We start from the raw sequence: 19,759 nt of genomic DNA, 5'->3' as shown, positions 1-19,759 counted from the left end.
GGGCCTTTCCTAGGGAGAAGTGACCAAGAGGGAAAGACACATTCTCCCAGCAGCAGTGAGCCTGGCTGGTAACGGCACTCAACACCTGCTTGCACTCCATATTGGCCTCGATGTTCTCAATCTTCTTCAATGCTTTAATTGGCAAAAGATGGAGTCAATCATGGGCTCACACCCCATTCCTAAGCTTTTTACCCTCTTCCCACTCAGTCCACCAAACAGACCCATATCAGAATCAGGTTTATCATCACTCAAAAGTTTCATGACTTTTGATTATTTTATGGCAGCAGTACAGTGCAATACTTAAAATTACTACAGTATGGTACAAAAGTCTTAGGCACCCTAGCTGTAAATATGTGCCTAAGATTTTTGCACAGTACTGTATATCTGAAAATAATTGTTATCCTCATTGAACTTATTGGCCATTTTACTTTCATATTTTATCTTCTCCATTCTTACTGCTTTTTTACATTGCCTTCCATTGGTTTTTAAATTTCTCAGTTCTCCAACTTCCCACTAACTTTTGCTCTATTATATGACGTATCCTTTTTCACGTTGGCTTTGACTTCCCGTGTCAGCGATGGTTACATCATCCTGCCTTTAGAATACTATTTTGGGATTTATCTATCCTGTATCTTCTAAATTCTTCCCAGAAACTCCAGCTATTGCTGCTCTGCTGTCATTCCTGCTGATGTCCTGTTCCAATCAACTTCCAGCTCCTCACTCATGCCTCTAATCCCTTTACTCCATTACAAATAATGATATATCTGACTTTAGCTTCTCTCTCAAATTGCAGGGTGAGTTCTATATTATGATTATTCTATATTAGGCGGTGCAGACTCCAGGGGCCGAATGGTCTACTTCTGCACCTATTGTCTATTGTCTATTGATCACTGCCTCCTAAGGGTTTCTTTACCTGAAGGTGCTAAATCAAATCTGGTTCATTACATAGTGCACTATACGGAGTAGCTGATCCCTTACTGGGCTCAACCACAAGCTGCTCTATAAAGGTACTTTGTAGGGATTCTACAAATTCTCTCTCTGGGGATCTAAAATCAGCACCAATCTGATTTTCCCAACCTACCTGCATGTTGAAATCCCCCATTACTATCTTAACATTGACTTTTTGACATGGATTTTCTGTCTCCAGTGGTAACTTGTGATGCACATCCTGGCTACTATTAAGAAGTCAGTATATAATTCCTATCAGGGTCTTCTTACTTTTCCAGTTTCTGAACTCTACCCACAAGGATTCTACGTCTTCCCATCCAATGTCACATATATGGACGTAGCTGAGATACAATTGTGGTTTGCGTCTAGGTTAGCAATCCATGCAATGGATTAGAACTAAGGGACATAGCCTCAAGATTCAGGAGAGTAGACTTACAGGGGAGATGAAAAGGAATTATTTTTCCCAGAGACTGATGAAGCTGTGGAATTCTCTGCCCAATGAAGCAGTGGAGGATACCTCAGTAAAAATATTTAAGACAAGTTTGGATATGATTTTGCATAGTAGGGGAATTAAGGGTTATGGGGAAAAGGCGGGTAGGTGGAGGTGAGTCCATGGCCAGATCAGTCATGATCTTATTGAATGGTGGAGCAGGCTCAACGAGCCAGATGGCCTACTCCTGCTCCTATTTCTTACGTTCTTAACTCTAATGGATACAAAGGAGGCTGTGATGGTTACAGAAATGGAACTCGCAGGGCAGGAGAGTAGTGTTTGGTTGACCACAAGACAATTTCTCATATTCCATGAGCAGGTGGTCATGTCACCTCCAACCTCTGCTCAGGTGGTTACGAGGTGTCCTGGCTTTCCCTGAAACTTCAAGCCTTGGGAATTCATTGCATGGGTCAGCTACCAGTTGGTCATGCTTGTGGTCAGCCAAAGATGCTATAGAGAAATGAGCTGTCATTCGCAAGTATGGTCTGTGGCATTCCAGTCAGGGTTGGTGAATTTTGTGCAGCAATGTGAGTGTTTCCAGGTAATTCTTGGAGATGATCGTCAGGCGTTAGAATTCATCATTTGGACATCTAAAAAAAAAACACTGATGTTAAAGTGCTGTATAATCCAGAGTTTATTTTTAAATTGAGAAATCAATACAAAACTTACAAAGCAGTTGTGAAATCATTCAATTATATGTGGAATGAATTCAAACATAGGAAGACCATTCCCAGCCCAGGTAAAGTCCTCTTCTTAATGCCTGGGAGCTGTACTGACATCGAGAGCACTCTCCCTTGTAACTGCATGACAAAGTTGTACTCCAACTCCTACCTCATGGGTAACATACTGGATCTTTCCACTGCAATCCCTTTGTACATCAAGAGTAAATAATACTTTCAAATCTTTTCATGAAAAATAGTGGATAACCATGCAGATAACAGGAGGAGACTTTTCCATTCACAGTTCTAGTGGACCTAGATACGAGGCTTATAGATAACACTGAAGCATTTCCAAACGAATTCAGTCAGAAATGATTCTGAGATCCCAACCATCACAGAATTCTTTAGCTGTATCACACCATTGTGATATCAAGAAGAGTTTTATGCACTGGATACCAGAGATTAAAGCTATGGAACATGATGGCATCCCAGCTGTAGTACACAAGATTGTACTGATTTTCTCGCTGCTAGTCAAGATTCAAGATTGTTTAATGTCACTTCCTGTAAACAGTTGTAAAGAGAATAAAATAATTGATTGCCTGGATGAAAAGTAAGAGAACAAAATAATTGCCCCTGCATGAAAAGGCCACAAAAGATAAGATTCCAGATTCATCCAGATGTGCACTTGAGACCATTGCAGAGAGTCTATGAACCAAGAGCTAGTGAACATGATTGATAGAGACATGTATTTGATGGTCTGTGTGGACGTGGTTTTTCAGAAGAGTCTGCCTCTGTGTCAAATAGCTACACTGCCATAATATAAAAATATCCAATTAATTAGCATGCTAAACACCACAGGAGAAAACCAAAGCATCTACAGGAAAGCCACACCAGCACAAGTAGAACATGCAGACTCCACACAAACAGCAATAGAGATCAGGACTGAACCTGGATCACTGGACCTGTGAAGGAGCAGCACTGCCCATTGTGAAGACCAAAAAGGAAACATTTGACACTGGATTAAAAACCTGCAGGTAAAATATAAACAATCCAATAGGCATTTGTGAACCACAACAAGAATGTTCATCTTCATCTTCATCAAGGAGACATGATAGAGGTGTACAGGACAATAAAAGGAATAGACAGAGTGGACAGCCAGCGCCTCTTCCCCAGGGCACCACTGCTCAGTACAAGGGGACATGGCTTTAAGATAAGGGGAGGGGAGTTCAAGGAGGATATTAGAGGAAGGTTTTTCACACAGAGAGTGGTTGGTGTGTGGAATGCTCTGCCTGAGTCAGTGGAGGAGGCAGATACACTAGCGAAATTTAAGAGATTACTAGACAGGTATATGGAGGAATTTAAGATGGGGTGTTATATGGGAGGCAGGGTTTGAGAGTCAGCACAACATTGTGGGCCGAAGGGCCTGTAATTTGCTGTACATTTCTATGTTCTATGTTCTCATGTACATAGGAAAGATATGAATACCAGTCAGTATTCCAAATCAACTAAACATGCAACGAAGTTCAAAATTAGAGACAGTGAAGAATCTATGTGATACCTCAGTTTGCATGTTTCTGCTTTAAGTATATTTATATATGTATATATTATATATAAATATTTGTATATAATGATAAAATGATGACGCAATTTCAAAGATTTTTAACATTGAAAGGATCATCTTTTTAAAAAATAAGTTATGTATCTATTTATTCAAAAACAAGGCATTCAAAAATATTTATTGCAACTTGTTTGATTTTAATCAGATTAAGCTAGAAGATGAAGATCAGTAAATAATTTCCATTCGTATCTTCAATTGTCACATTTCCTTAGTAATTGGAATATTGTAAATGAATTGCATTAATTGTTTCTGGCCTAATGTGTCATATTTTCTATTTTATGAAATACTGAAGACAAAGCTGGAATTTGTCTACAACTTCAAGTGGAGGACACATGGTGTCGAATTAGGAAGATACAGGATCAAGACCTTTTGAAGATTCTGAAGATTTCTTGCAAGTGTCTGTGCAAAAGTTAAATGTTATTTCTTTGTAACTACAAAACGTAAAAGAATAAAGAAAAATATACACAGAAATGCAAAATACTATATACTACAACTACGATATAGGCATCCACCTCATAATAAATTTGAAATGGTCTTATTCAGGTCTAACAATTTAATTGCTGAAGGGGATTTCTTACTCTTGAGGAATAACTTTTTTCCTGACGGGGGAGGTCGCTCAGCTTGGCAGGTGAGACTTGTGGCTGTGAAAGAATCTCAGGTTCTGGGGCCTCCTCCATGGTGGTTGTAGCAGTTGACTGTCGGACTGCAGGAAGTGGTTCTGACAGCTCTGGACACCTTTCTTCTCCAAGATTCTCTTGTCGTCTTTTGGACGTGTTGGCATCCTAAACAGTACATAGCACGGTGCCCGATCTGCTGATCTGTCCCTGGCCATCAGACAGCTTTGATCCATCACTTTCATTTTGTCCATGCCTAGATGACCAGCACATTGCTCCTCCATCACTTTATCTCTCAGCTTGGATGGTACAAGAACTCTCAATCCAAACATAAGGCGACCCCAGTCAAGGTCAAGTTCATCCTAGTGTTGGTTAAAATGGGGGAACTGGAGTATCTGCTGTTTCGTCCAGCCATTAGAGTGCCAATTTAGACCTGAGACACTGTAGGGTCTTTTCTGGTTTCCCTTTGGATCATCTCTTCTGTAATAGGGAGACTGTTCATTTGTGATAGGAGAATATGTCAAGAGGATTGTCCTCCTGTAAATATTTCAGGTATATCCTTATCCAGGGTAAATGCTACAATCCATCAGCATTTCCATGATTAGTTGTGCTCTTGAATTCAATTTTGTGATTGTGTCCTCCAATTAAGAACCTACGTCTGCATTCGTGCTGCTGCTGTTAGTGGAACTTCTGTTGATTGAAAATGGACACTAGTGGTTGATAATCAGTGATGAAGGTAAACTCTCTCCCACACAGGTGCTGGTTGAAATGTTTTAGACCCCAATCGTTGTCAATCTGAGCATAATTTTCTCTAGAGCAGTAAGGGAATGTGATGCAAATTCTATGGAGTGTTCACATCCATCTTCATAACATGTAACATGACTATACCTATACTAGAATACGACATGCCAGAGGCAGTCCTCACTGGATGATGTGGGTTATAACATGAGAATACAGTGTCTGATGTCACAATTTCCTTTGTCTTTTTGAAAGCCACCTCACTGCTTTGTCCATTGCCATTTCTTTCTGATCTGTAGTAATGAGTCGATCTAGGAACAAGGAATCACCACCAACATCTTCTGAATTGTCATACTTAATTACGTTCATGCTGTCTTTTTCACTTTGTGCTCTTATTATAAGCAAAACTTCAATGCCTGAAGTTTAAAATGTAACTGAGAATTAATTACTACTGAAAAAAAATTCTCAGAATTCAGTTATATAGCTAAAAGTCTGTGCAATTACCCATTTAATACCAGACCATTGCCAGAGAAACACCAGACATCAGCCACATCATTAATACACAAATTATGTCATAACTTATTTAATTGATAAATTATCCTAAACTAAAGGAAATCCAGGCTCTGTGAGCAACAGACCACTTTGTTTTCCCTACAGGTCATACTAACCTGAGCAGTGACACTTACCAATTAGAAGAGTATTGTACTAAAGCAAACAATAAAGTTGCCATCATCACCAAAGGAATCAGGATCATAAAGTAATTCCTTTTATCTGAAAATAGTTTAAAGAAATTAATGAGATAAATACACTATTTAGCTTCTTATGGTCAAGTGTACCACATGTTCAGATCAATAATATGGCTGTTCTCCAGCTCCGATTAAAAGATTACTTTTTCCAATGGCTTGATTTTCAAAAATCGCTTTATATTTTGCTTTTCCTTTGATCTGTGGTTCCATGTCTTAAAAGCACACCGTATCAATAAACATTAACTGTTATTTAGGCAGCATATGTGGGAAGAGTGACGGAATTAGTGATTTAGGCTGAGCAGAATTCATCAGAGCTCAAATGTTAATTCTGCATGTCTAACCACAGATGCTGCCTGACCTGATGAGTATTTACAGCATTTTCTATTTTTATCTTATATTTCCTGCATCTGCAGTTTCTGATTTGATTGTCAGTGATTCTGTTTCCTCACTTGTGGTTAAATTCTGCTAAATATTGTAAATAAAGATCTTAAGGATTTGTTTTATTTGTCACATGTACATCGAAATGTAGTGAGATGTGTTGTTTGTGCCAAATCAAATCAGCAAGGATTGTGCTGGGCAGCCCACAAGTGTCAATGTAGCAAATCCACACCTGTCCAAATTTGGTATGTTTGAGGAAAATGAAGCGCTTACGAAACCCACGCGGTCATGGGGAGAATGTACTAATAGATGGGCAAGAATTGAAACACTATAAGCACTGTAAGGTGATGCACTAGCTGCTTAATATTGCTTTAATTGCTCAAAAAGATACATTCCATGTTTTTGTCTAGTTGTATAAGTTCATATCCTTGGTATCAACTACAAAGACAATATTATATAAAATATCGACGTCCAGTTTCTCACCGTTCAGATTTCTGGTGTTACACGAGTTGTTAGATATTTCACTGCTGGATGCGTTACTGATGGGATTTTTTGCAATGCACCTGTACTCATGTTGCTCATCTTCAGTAGCACAGTCTATCACAAGAATTGTGTTTGTATATGTCTCAATGATGACTCCAGATAAGGATATTTTCTCCCAATAAATCATGACTGACTTTTCGTTGGAGACAGAGCAAATCAAAGTGATATTTGGTGCATTCTGACCTTGACTTAATGTATTTGCTACAGGTTGAGAAACTGGTTCTGAAATATAAAAATGTAAGAGGATTTTTAAATGCAGTTACAATTATTTGATGTGCTTATTTTCCTGAAAAATGTCATAGATTACTATACAATTGCATGTTTTTCTTTTAAGTTTTGTGTTATAAAGTTATTAACCTCAGAGCCTACAATACCAAACAGAAAATGCAACAAGAACAACATTAAACAAGTTGATAAGCTGGACCATGTTGTGTACTTGGATGTACTGGAACATTTGAAAAACATTCGGTTAGATGTCTCCAGTGCCAAACAGGATATAACCCAGGTCACTACAAGAAGCAAGGGAAAAGTTTGCTGGACTCTTTCAATGATCTTTGCGTCCTCATTGGCCACAGAAGACTGGAGGGAGCAAAATTTGATTCCTTTTTTCATGGAAGGCAATAGGGAAAATCCTGGGTATATAGAACACTTTCATCTTATGTCAGTGGTGAGCAAACAATTGGAGAGGATTCTTAGAAACAGGATTTATAGCATTTGGAGAAGCATAATCTGATTCGGGATACCAGCATGGTTTTGGACGGGGCAGGTTTCTTCCTTGGGAGAATGATAGAATTCTTTGAGGCAGTGAGAAAATAAATTGATGAACGTACAGCAGTTGACAAGGTTCTTCATAGAAGGCTTACTCAGAAATTTAGAAAGCATGGGATCCTGGGACGCTTGGGAGCAGGAATACAGAAATGGTAGTAGATGGAATGTATTCTGCCTGGAGGTTGGTGGCCAGTGGTGCTCTACAGGTATATGTTTCCTGCTCCTTGTGATTTTTATAAATCACTTGGATGAGGAAGTAGAAGAGTGAGTTTGTAAGTTTGCAGATGACATGAAAGACGGTGGTGTTGTAGATTGTGTAGAAGATTGTCATTGGTAACAATAGGATCTTGTTACCAATCTTGTAACAAGAGGATCTTGTTACCAATAGGATGCAAAGCTGGACTTAGTAGGGGCAGATAGAGTTCATCCAGAAAAGTGTGAAGTGTTAGATTTTGGAAGATCAGACATTAACACAGAATGCAAGGTTAATGGCACGATTTTTAGCAGTATTGAGGAACAGAGAGATCTCGGGGTCTACGTCCACAGATCCCTCAAAGTTGCCACACAAGTTGATAGAGTGGTTAAGAAGGCATAAGTTGTGTTGGCTTTTGCTTGTCGGAGTATTGAGTTCAGGAGGCTTGAGGTAATGTTGCAGCTCTATAAAACTCGGTTGGACCACACTGATTATTGTGTTCAGTTCTGATTTTCTTTTTATAGGAAGGATGTTGAAGATTGAGAGTGTGTAAAGGTGATTTACCAGGATGCTGTCTAGATTAGGGATCATGTCTCATGTGGGTACATGAAGCCAGATAGAGTTCTTTTCTCTAGAGCAAAGGAGGATGAGGTTGTAATACACTGCAAGGCGTGATGGTAGAGGAAAAAAAATTAGGGACATTTAAGGGAGTCTTAGGTAGGCACAGGGATGAAAGAAAAAATAGAGGGTTATGAGGGAAGCAGGAGTTAGATTGAGTTTAGAGTGGTTTAAAAGAGTGAGAAGACCTGTACTGTGTCATGCTATGTTCTATGTTTTCATACAGGTCCAAGTCCTGATATTGAAATTTGGGGAAGTGATGATTCACACAAACAAACTTTGTATCTACTTTCCCATGGGATTTGATAGGCTGGATTTAGATGTATGCATTTCCTCAGTCCAGTTTTGCACAATTTCTTTTATTGTGATTTACACTAACACATACAATAATGCCAATGAAATTCTGCTTTAATGGAGAACACAAAGATAACCTCAACACTGTATTTTGATTTTTATTGATTACCCATTTCATGAGGAATTCTGTCAATGCAATGTTGAAGGGATTTCTAAATTTCTGCTCTGTTCTACCTGCTTGGTATATCTCAGTTGGCTTGTAATGTAAGAATAGTACAGTATTTACCTTTCTATGACTGAAATGGTATATTAATACTTCCTACGTAGAGACATGCTTTGCTTTCTTTCATGAGAACAACGATACCTTTATCAAATGAGAACTGGTACCAGGTATGATTTCATAATGCTCAATTGGTTAAACAAGGGACAAACAAGTTCATTTCTTACATTTAGCTTTAGCAGTTTCAACGCACTATCCTATATAGACAATAAACTTACTATATTATGTGAGAAAATGTAGGCTTGTTTGATAACAGTGTAAACATTTGCTGCTTTTGAATGACTGAATGGAAACATTACTAAACTAGTCTTTGCAGGTCTGCTTGTGTCAGTGAGTACATTAGGGACAACTGATTAAACTACAGTGGTCCTTTCAAATTCATTCTTCATGAGAAATTGATCCAATATGAATCCATTAAAACACTGATACATTTTTTAACTTCAGCTAGACACTACATTAATCAACTAGAATTTTTTCCCGTTTAGTCATCTTTAAACAAATAGGCATGACTTGTGAGACCAGCCTTTACTGCCATTCCCTAAAGGCCATCAACGTTGGTGGTGAGCTGCCTGTGGTGAAGATACTTTCAGACCACTGACACATTTAGAGCTCCAGGCTTTAGTCCCAGGAACAGTGAAGGGCTTGTGATACATTTCCAGGTCAGGCAGCTCTGTTAACTGAAAAGGAACCTGTAAGCAGTGACCATTCGATGTCCCTGCCGCCTTTGCTCTTCTTGTGGCAGAGATTGTGGTTTCACATGCTATCTCAGTAGCCTGGGTGAGTAACATCTCACTACACCCTGCACCCTGAAGGCAAAGATTGCAACGTTGTCTAGGACGTTCAGTAGTAAATTTAATATTACAGAATGAGTTGCAAACCTCTGCATTTCTGACTCGATTGAGGGAAGGCAACTGGGCCTAGGACCCAGTCTGAGGAATTGTTGCAGTGATTTTCTAGGGCTGAATGATGACCCCGATCATTGGGAGAATTTCTCCATTGACACCCACCAACTCTGATCTTATTCAGACTCGTTAAGGTCACACTTAGTGAAATGCTTTCTTGCTGTCAAGGGTCATCACACAACTCACTTCTGCTCTTCATATAGTTGACCTCGACCAAGGGCTGGAACTTGAAAATACTCAACTTTCTAAAGATACTGGAACTATAAAAAGTACGAGGAATGAATACTTACCAAAGACTTGAATCGTGAAAGTATTTTGATCATGGTTTTTCAGTTCTACCCCATAGTAGTCAGTTCGTATTTGATATTCTCCACTGTCATTAACTTGTATATCATATAACACCACCGATCCATTTTTGATTGTAGCTCTGTGTTTATATTGTGGATGCACAATATGCAGATTGTCTGGATTATTGGATGTCCACATGAAAATGTTAAAGAGCTGTGGAATTGTTAGACTAAAGGTAACATCGTACTGATCTTCGTTGCTTTGGTGCTCTATGGGGAACATCACGGTTTGTCCTGCAGCAGCATTAGTGACAGTACCAGGTCTGGCATACAAAGCCCCTCTGCACACCAAAATTAAATGGAAGACTGGAAAATAAATATAAATTCAAAAGTAAAGTACTGTAGACACTGGAAATCTAGCATTGTAAACCACAATCAACCAGTTTACCTTGAAGCACCATAGTACATGGAGTAGTGTGAGTTGTACTGAAGTTTCAAGGACGATATTCACTTCACCCTGGAGCCAGTCAGCAAAGGACTGTTTTCCCATGCATGTTGGGCTGAGCTCCACCTGATGCCAGGCTGGGCACTAGAAATGAGCCTCAATCTGGACAAGACACCTGCTGGTCAAGGAGCCACTGGCACAATGATCAACAAGATTGGTTGATGTACAATCCCTGCCCCAACCCTCTTCTCCAATTGTACTCTTGGCAGTGGCAGGATCATGTGTGTGAGTTTGATGGAATCTCAGAAAAAAAATATTGCTACAAAAGATAGTTATTACTGAGAGTGAATAGAAAGAAATTTTGTCCAGCTTTCTGAACAAGAGTTGAGGAAATATTTTCTCTGAGATGAAACTGCACAGCTAGCTTCTTGAGGATATATTTGTTCAGCATTATTTCTGAGTGGCCTAAAATAAAATAGAAATACTGGAAATGATCAAAAGTCAAGTAGAAACAATAGGAGAGAGAAAATAAAATCAGATCAGTGACTTTCCTCACAGCTACAATCTATTAAAGTGGGAGATGCTCGGCATTTATGTGTGTTGTCTGACACAGGTGTTGGGTACATTATCACGGAAAAGGAATTCAGAATTATCAGCAGGTCAGCATTTTCTCGATGTATTTGAAGATTGCACAATGTGTTTTACAGATTCAAGCATTCTTCAGTTTGTACATGTTACCTGAAACAAGTTTGAAGATGTTGATGTTTAATGTCTCTGAAAGTTCCATGATGTGTCATGCACCTTTTTCCTTTATGGGAGTATGAGGTGGTCCTAAAAAAGATGAGAGAAATTTGAGATTCAATACTCAGTACTGGATTTCCAGCAAATACTAGCCACATGAGTAATGCATGTTTATGTCATCTTCTTCATCATTAAGAAGACAACTTGTTAGTTCTCACCAAGGATAGTGTAACCAAAACAGATTATCTGTTCTTGATGATGTTGTTGGAAGCTAGTAATTTGCTGCCTCACTGCTTCCCAGAGCCCTTGGCTCAATCCTGACCTCAGGTGCTTTGTTTTCCTCCCCATAGCTCAAATGCAAGCAGATCAGTAGGTTAAATGGTTAATTTCCCATAATGTGCAGAGGACTGGCTGAGTCTGGGGTGTCTGGGGTAGGGGAAGGGCAAGGATAGATGAGAACGTGGGGTGAATTATATATAAATGGGATTAAATAGGATTATTGTAAAAGGGTGGATGATGGTTAATGTGGATTTGGTGGCCAAAGTGCCTGTTCACATACTGTACATTTCTGTGACTCTTATAGTAGGTATCAGGCAAAAAATATATTTAGAAGTGGAAAAAGTTGAAAATTGGTAGTTGAGAAAGCCCCATAACCAGGTAATATGATATATTTAAGACCAATGCACTAAGCTATAACTAGCTGCGGACACAAGTGATATTACCATCTACTTTATTGCAAATTACATTGCATATAACAAATGCTGAAAGAAGATAAAATGTTTAAGTGTGAAATCTAGGATCTATGGACCTTCGAGGCAGTCCCAGAAGTGAGAGATCCTAACATTGTTTGTCCTCCTAGCCTGGTCACCCTGGCACGTTGACATTAACATTGCCACTAAGACACAATTGGAAATAGATGGGTGGTTCAAAAAGGAAATGGCAAACATGAAGATTCCATCTTCACAGGATGTGTTTTCTGTCAGGAAAGTATTCCAGCTGCTTGTTCAGGAAGGAGAATGAAAAGATAATCTGTGTGGATCCTTCCTACTGACAAAATGCGTGGAGCACCAATATTCCAACTTCCATTCTGTCAGAGGCAGATGCAAGACCTCAAAGCAGCATCCATAATACAGTCACAGATACATTTTGATTATGTCATTATCGAAGCAACAGACTACAAAGAAGTCCAAGTCACCCAGGCCTAGAGAGATGCTGTTCTATGTTGGACTCTACCGTCTACAAGAAAATGTTCTCATAAGGAAATCAGTGAAGCTTTCAAGGACTTTGCAAAGATAGATCTTCCCACAAATGACAATCAGGTGACTCATATTCATCTCAGCCAATAAGAATTCTAATCCATTCAATATTGAGTGCTTGTGACACTGCTGACTCCATGTGTATCTTCATTGATCTCCTACCTTCATTACAGAGGTAGAGTGAGGGATATGTTAGGTTAAGAGAGAACAGATCATGGAGATCATATTTCCACTTTTGCTGATGGTCCAGATCAGCTCATGGACGTCCAGTCATTTATCATGACCATATCACCACCCAACACAATGGAGTGTGTCCCAACTCTGTTACAGCACTTCATCTCCATAAGGACTGTGCATTGGTAATCTCATACAAAGATGTTTTTTGACACAATATCCCTCCAACTATGTAAACAATTGTATTTCTCATGGAGGTCAACTCTCCCTTTTTTAAATGCTACAGGATACATAATTACCCTCCTCAGTGTGTCCTCATATCATCCCATGAAGCAACGTGGTGTCAGGCCTATCTGGGCTTGAACGCAGACTCCAGCATGACAGTACAGAACTCTAACACTGTACCACAGGGACTGAGGGAGAAATGAACCCAGGAGCAGAGACCATGCAGGAGGTCAGAATGAATATTCAGATCGGTACTTTACTGGATAGTTTGCTTTCCAGCACAGTTCCAAAACAAAGGCATTAATCCAAATCAGAAGGCCAGGGAGTGGGTCAGTATTAGAAACAAAAAGTCAAATATGAGCAGATGAACAATTCCAAAAACACAACAGGCTGAATCCAAAGTTCTAAAACAAAATGGGTCCAAAATACAAAAGGAAAAAGCCAAGGGCAAAAAGATACTCAAAGGGAACACAGCAATTCGACCACCAAAGAGACACAGTATCAAGTGTTGGCTCAAAGACTGAACAAAGAACAGTAAAAACACACACAAAATGCTGGTGGAACACAGCAGGCCAGGCAGCATCTATAAGGAGAAGCACTGTCGACGTTTCGGGCTGAGACCCTTCATCAGGACTAACTGAAAGGAAAGATAGTAAGAGATTTGAAAATAGTGGGGGGAGGGGGAAATGCAAAAAGACAGGAGAAGACCAGAGAGGGTGGGATGAAGCTAAGAGCTGGAAAGGTGATTCGCGAAAGTGATACAGAGCTGAAGAAGGGAAAGGATCATGGGACGGGGGCTTTGGGAGAAAGAATGGGGGGGGGAGCACCAGAGGGAGGTGGAGAACAGGCAGAATGATGGGCAGAGAGAGAGAAAAAAAACAAACAACTAAATATGTCAGGGATGGGGTAAGAAGGGGAGGAGGGGCATTAAGGGAAGTTAGAGAAGTTAATGTTCATGCCATCAGTTTGGAAGCTACCCAGCCGGTATATAAGGTGTTATTCCTCCAACCTGAGTTTGGATTCATCTTGACAGTAGAGGAGGCCATGGATAGACATATCGGAATTGGAATGGGACGTGGAATTAAAATATGTGGCCACTGGGAGATCCTGCTTTCTCTGGCGGACCGAGCGTAGGTGTTCAGCGAAATGGTCTCCCAGTTTGCGTCGTGTCACATCAATATATAAAAGGCCACACTGGGAGCACCAGACACAGTATACCACACCAGCCGACTCACAGGTGAAGTATTGCCTCACCTGGAAGGACTGTCTGTGGCCCTGAATGGTGGTGAGGGAGGAAGTGTAAGGGCAGGTGTAGCACTTGTTCCGCTTACAAGGATAAGTGCCAGGAGGGAGATCGGTGGGAAGGGATGGGGGGCACGAGTGGACAGGGGAGTCGCATAGGGAGCGATCCCTGCAGAAAGCAGAGGGGGGGGGAGGGAAAAATGTGTTTAGTAGTGGGATCCCGTTGGAGGTGGCAGAAGTTACGGAGAACTATATGTTGGGCCTGGAGGCTGGTGGGGTGGTAGGTGAGGACAAGGGGAATCCTATCACAAGTGGGGTGGCAGGCGGGAGGTGTCGGAAATGGACCAGGTAAATTTGAGGGCAGGTGAAAGTTGGAGACAAAGTTAATGAGACAAAGGAGAAATTATTAAGAGTAAGGACTAATTCTGCTAGACGGAGGAGAGTGGTGGTAGAGGGGAATTGGTTAGGTCTGGAATCCATAAAGAAGTCGAGAGCTTTGAGACCGTCTGGGTGGGGGATGGAGGTATATAGGGACTGGATGTCCATGGTGAAAATAAGGCGGTGGGGGCCAGGGAATTTAAAATCATTGAAAAAATTCAAAGCATGTGAAGTGTCACAAACATAGGTGGGAAGAGATTGAACAAGACAGTGTCAAGGTATGCAGGAATGAGTTCGGTGGGGCAGGAGCAAGCTGACACAATAGGTCTACCTGGACAGGTAGGTTTGTGGATCTTGGGTAGGAGGTAGAAACAGAAAGTGCAGGAAGTGGGAACTATGAGGTTGGTGGCAGTGGAAGGGAGATCCCCAGAGCTGATAAGGTTGGTGATGTATAGGAGACTATGGCCTGGTGCTCCTTAGTGGGGTCATGATCAAGGGGTGAATAAGAGGAGGTGTCAGAGAGTTGTCGCTATCCCTCGGCCAGGTAGAGGTCAGTATGCCAGACAACAACAGCTCCCCCTTTATCAGTGAGTTTTATAGTAAGGTTGGGATTGGTGTGGAGGAAGTGGAGAGCAGAGCGTTCAGGAGTTAGGTTGGAATTGGAACAGGGTGTGGTAAAGTTGAGATGGTTGATGTCCCGTTGGCAATTAGCAATAAAGAGATCCAAAACAGGCAGAAGACCAGAGCGGGGTGTCCATGAAGAGGAAGAGGGTTGAAGACGGGAGAAGGTGTCATCAGTTGGGGTAGTAGAGACCTTGCCAAAGAAATAAGCTCGGAGGCGGAGCCGGTGGAAGAAGATTTCAGCATCTTGGCGTACGTGGAACTCACTGAGGTGTGGACGAAGGCCCTTACTGAGGACAGAGTGCTCTGCCTCAGAGAGTTGAAGGTTGGAGGAAATGGTAAAGACCCGGCACGGATGAGAGATGGGATCACAAAGAACAGCATAATTCACACAGTTTAAACACTGAGAGAGACTGAAGCAAAGGTGAACTCAATTACCATACAGGTAACCAGTAAGGTTAGAATATTTGGAAACCAGAAGCCTTCTGAAAGCTTCTAGTGGCCGACTGTGGATGGAGCCCAAAGTCCTGGCAATGTGGTGAGTCCACTCCCTCTGCATCCTTTATCCTGCTTCTGATAAATTGTTGTTCACTGTGAAGAAATGTTGAGGTCATTCTAGCAGAAGGAGAAAATTACTACCTGAAACTTCAAATTTTATTTCATATTCAATGTATTGGTTTACAGGTCTACTTCTTGTGGGTTCCCACACATAGCGGTCTTGCGGGGAATGAGTGTGTCGATTGTTAGGCTAAAAAAGCTGTTAGAAGTTCAACTGTGGATGTAGTCCTTCCATTGAGCAAATCAGAAGCTAAGAGTTTGGTGGGGTTAAGAATAAGGGGATTATAGTAAAACTTGTGGGATAATGGACATAAGGGGAGACACCTTTACAAAATACATAAAACTGTTGATAAATGGGAGAAGGGGGTAAATAAGAACGGAAGGAATTATATTGACTCGACTTTGAATTGGGAATACAGTGCTTAACTATTCCTGATATCTTGTTGGAAAACATCACTCTGGAGTGCATAGGTTTTGTCATCATTATGAAACAGTTGAACACACTCTTTTACAGTGTATACAGTGTTACAGCTGCTTCACTGTGTGGTTTGGAATTTGCACCATCTTGGATCGCAAGACCCTGCAGTGGATAGTGAGGTCAGCTGAGAAGATCATCGGGGTCTCTCTTCCCGCCATCACGGACATTTACACTGCACACTGCATCCGCAAAGGAAACAGCATTATGAAGGACCCCATGCACCCCTCATACAAACTCTTCTCCCTCCTGCCGTCTGGGAAAAGGCTCTGAAGCATTCGGAATCTCAGGACCAAACTATGTAACAGTTTCTTCCCCCAAGCTATCAGACTCCTCAATACCTGAAGCCTGGACTGACACCTTGCCCCATTGTCCTGTTAATTATTTATTGCAATGCCTGCACTGTTTTGCGCACTTTATGCAGTCCTATGTAGGTCTGTAGTCTAGTGTAGCTTTCTCTCTGTTGTTTTTTTTACGTAGTTCTGTCTAGTTTTTGTACTGTGTCATGTAACACCGTGGTCCTGAAAAACGTTGTCTCATTTTTACTATGTACTGTATGGTCGAAATGACAATAAAAGTGACTTGATTTGAAATAAGGTTGAACAAAAGCAAATACAAGATGCACTTTGGATCTTTGGGGGTTGACAGTTTCCATTTAAAAACTAAGTTTTGGAAATTAATTCACGATATTGTTTTTCATTATTTAGAATCTATAGGGCTTTCTGCGGTAACCTAGTTTTCATTTGATAACTACTAGAACTAGTAACTCTCTACAACTACACTCCAGTCCAGTTGGTGGCGGTAATGCATCTTTAAATTAGACCGCCAACCGCCATCAAAAATCCGAATTGTGATTCAAGATTATTTCCCGAATTTAAATCTCGCCGCCGCCTTTCTGCGATTTGAGCTCTGAGCGGCCTGTCGCCACACGTTTCCATTTCACGCTAACCTGCTTGCACTGGTGAAGTCTGTGTGTAATCTCCTGAAGCGTGGGGAATATTCTTTCCTATAGAAGGTGCCCAACCTGGTGAAAATTCTCGTTTCTATTTTTATTTCAGATTTCCAACATCTGTAGTTTTTGTTTTAAATTAAATTTTTATTTGAGGACTGAGTTTTTTTTTGCACCGCGTACCCGCCGCTGCTTCCCTGGTGCACTTGTCGCTTTGAGTGGAAAATACTTCTCAAGCATCCGGACTGCGATCGGCTCAGTTAATATCTGCTTGAAGTTGCTCTCAAAATGGATATTTTTCTATTACCCGGTCCCTCTCTCCTCTCCATTCAATAACATCTTAACATTTTTTTCTATGCCTCGCTCCCTCCTCGTTCTGCACGTAGGTAGATTTTGATGGAACAACCGTGTTGTGAATCTCCACCGCCAACACCAACGAATGAACTGATGAACTGAAACTTTCCTTCCGTCGGCGGGAGCTGGAACAACGTCCCAGTGGCGGCCTCTCTGAATCCAGCCTAACACTTCTCTGTTTCAGTCCGGGTTGGAATTGAGAAACTGTTTCCCCCCTCTGCAGGAATGACAGCCAGTCTCTTCACAGGAATGACAACCACTCTCTTCGCACTCACCTAATTCCCAGGGTGTTTGCAATTCCAGCGCCGTTCACACCAGCCCTTTCAATCCTTGTCCGTCAAGGAAGCAGTTAAAAAGACCGCGAAAAATCTTTCTCTTTGGCAACCCGCCAAAAATTGCAGGACTATTAAAGTTCACGAGTTCACTCTACCTATTCTTATAAGGTAGGTTCCCCAATCCAGACAACATCCTTGTAAATACCCTCTTCACCCTTCGGATAGTTTTCACATTCTTCCTGTACTGAAGTGACCAGAACTGAGCACAGTACTCCAAGTGGGGTCTGACCAAGATTCTATATAGTTGTAACATTACCTATGGGCTTGAACTCAATCCCACAGTTGATGAAGGCCAATGTATCGAATGCCTTCATAACCTCACAGTCAAACTGTGCAACAGTTTTGAATGTCCTATGGAACCAGACCCCAAGATTTCTCTGATCCTCCACACTGCCAAGTGTCTTACCATTAATACTATATTCTGCCATAACATTTGACCTACCAAAATGAACCACCTCACACTTATCTGGGTTGAACTCCATCTCTCACTTCTCAGCTCAGTTTTGCATCCTATTGTTGTCCTGCTGTAATCTCTGATAGCCGTCCACACTATCCACTACACCCACCGCCCCCCCACCTTTGTGTCATCATCAAATTTACCAACCCATCCCTCGACTTCCTCATCCAGAGAGCATTTATAGAAGTCATGAAAAGAAGGGGTGCCAGAACAGATCCGAGGCACAGCACTGGTCTCTGACCTCCATGCAGAATATAACCCATGTACAACCACTCTTTGCCTTCTGTGGGCAGGCCAATTCTGGATCCATAGAGCAAGGTCCCCTTGAGCCTATGCATGGGGTACCTATCAGATGCCTTGATGTAATCCATATACACATCTAATGCTCTACCTTCATCCTCAAAAAACTTCAGTCAGGCTCATAAGGCACAACCGACCTTTGGCAAAGCCATATTGACAAGTCCTAATCATATTATGCCTCTCCAAATTTTCATACATCATGCCTCTCATGATCTTCTCGATCAACTTAACAATCACTGAAGTAAGACTCACTGGTCTACAATTTCCTGGGCTATCTCTACTCCCTTTCTTGAATAGGGAACATCTGCAACCTTTCAGTCCTCCAGATCTTCTCCCATCCCCATTGATGATGCAAAGATGATCACCAGAGGCTCAGCGATCTTTTGAGTTGTGCTCAATGTTGGGGAGTGCTTTACCTCTGATGGACTGGGCCACATCCACTACTTGTTGTAGGGCTGGCTGTTCAAGAGCATTGGCACTTCCATACCAGGCAGTGATGCCGACTGTCAATAATGTCTCTTCACTCCCATCATGTCCCCACTATAGTCATCTTGAGGATAGTGCACAGTGAGAATCAAGATCTAGGCATGCAGGACAGAAGTGAATGGGAGGGGCCCTGTCACCAGCAGCCAGGCAAGGTCTTGGTGCCTGTTGTTGAGATTTGGTGATGAAGTGAATGTATATGTGGATGAAGAGTGAGTTTGCTCTGGATATGTTGAGCTTAAGATTCCAGAATACATAATCACACCAGTGGGAAGTGTATTTTCACATTCCTGATTTTTATTCTACAGATGGTCAACGAGTTTTGGAAAGTCAGGAGGTGATGGGATATCCAGACATGAACCCACTGAGTACTATTTACCTGAAGTAATTATGCCACTGGTTAAATTGAATTGAATTGACTTTATTACTTCATCTGCATGAGGAGGAAAAATCTTTACATTACATCTCCATCTAAATGTGCAATTTATAGTAATTTATAATGAATAGTATGTACAACAGGATAGTCAATATAACAGAAATACAGTTGAGTCAGCATGAATTAATCAGTCTGGTGGCCTGGTGCAAGAAGCTGTCCCAGAGTCTGTTGGTCCTGGCTTTTATGCTGTGGTACCGTTTCCCAGATGGTAGCAGCTGGAACAGTTTGTGGATGGGATGACTTGGGTCTCCAAT

General features: G+C 41.2%; 1 protein-coding gene across 1 annotated transcript; it reads right to left on the bottom strand.

Annotated features, from left to right (window-relative positions):
• Nucleotides 1–1,732: 1,732 nt before the first annotated feature.
• On the bottom strand, nucleotides 1,733–17,831 carry LOC132380117 (uncharacterized). Its single transcript, XM_059948714.1, has 6 exons — nucleotides 17,770–17,831; nucleotides 11,260–11,352; nucleotides 10,080–10,442; nucleotides 6,675–6,956; nucleotides 5,754–5,838; nucleotides 1,733–2,028 (listed from the first exon to the last, which is right to left on the bottom strand). Coding segments are annotated over exons 2-6 (780 nt in total). The 5' UTR covers nucleotides 11,309–11,352; nucleotides 17,770–17,831; the 3' UTR covers nucleotides 1,733–2,027.
• Between the last annotated feature and the right edge of the window lie 1,928 nt (nucleotides 17,832–19,759).

This window comes from Hypanus sabinus, chromosome 2, assembly GCF_030144855.1.
Source record: "Hypanus sabinus isolate sHypSab1 chromosome 2, sHypSab1.hap1, whole genome shotgun sequence".
Taxonomy (NCBI): Eukaryota; Metazoa; Chordata; class Chondrichthyes; order Myliobatiformes; family Dasyatidae; genus Hypanus; species Hypanus sabinus.
Note: the sequence above shows the minus strand (reverse complement) of the source record. Positions and strands in the feature narration are given on the sequence as shown.

Bases quoted from the DNA above. Each gene is read 5' to 3' on its own strand.
- LOC132380117 (XM_059948714.1), bottom strand. From the start codon at position 11,308: ATGGAACTTTCAGAGACATTAAACATCAACATCTTCAAACTTGTTTCA. The intron at 10,443-11,259 runs GTAACATGTACA...TTTATTTTCCAG, and splicing joins CATCTTCAAACTTGTTTCAG to TCTTCCATTTAATTTTGGTG. The intron at 6,957-10,079 runs GTAAGTATTCAT...TTTATATTTCAG, and splicing joins TTTCACGATTCAAGTCTTTG to AACCAGTTTCTCAACCTGTA.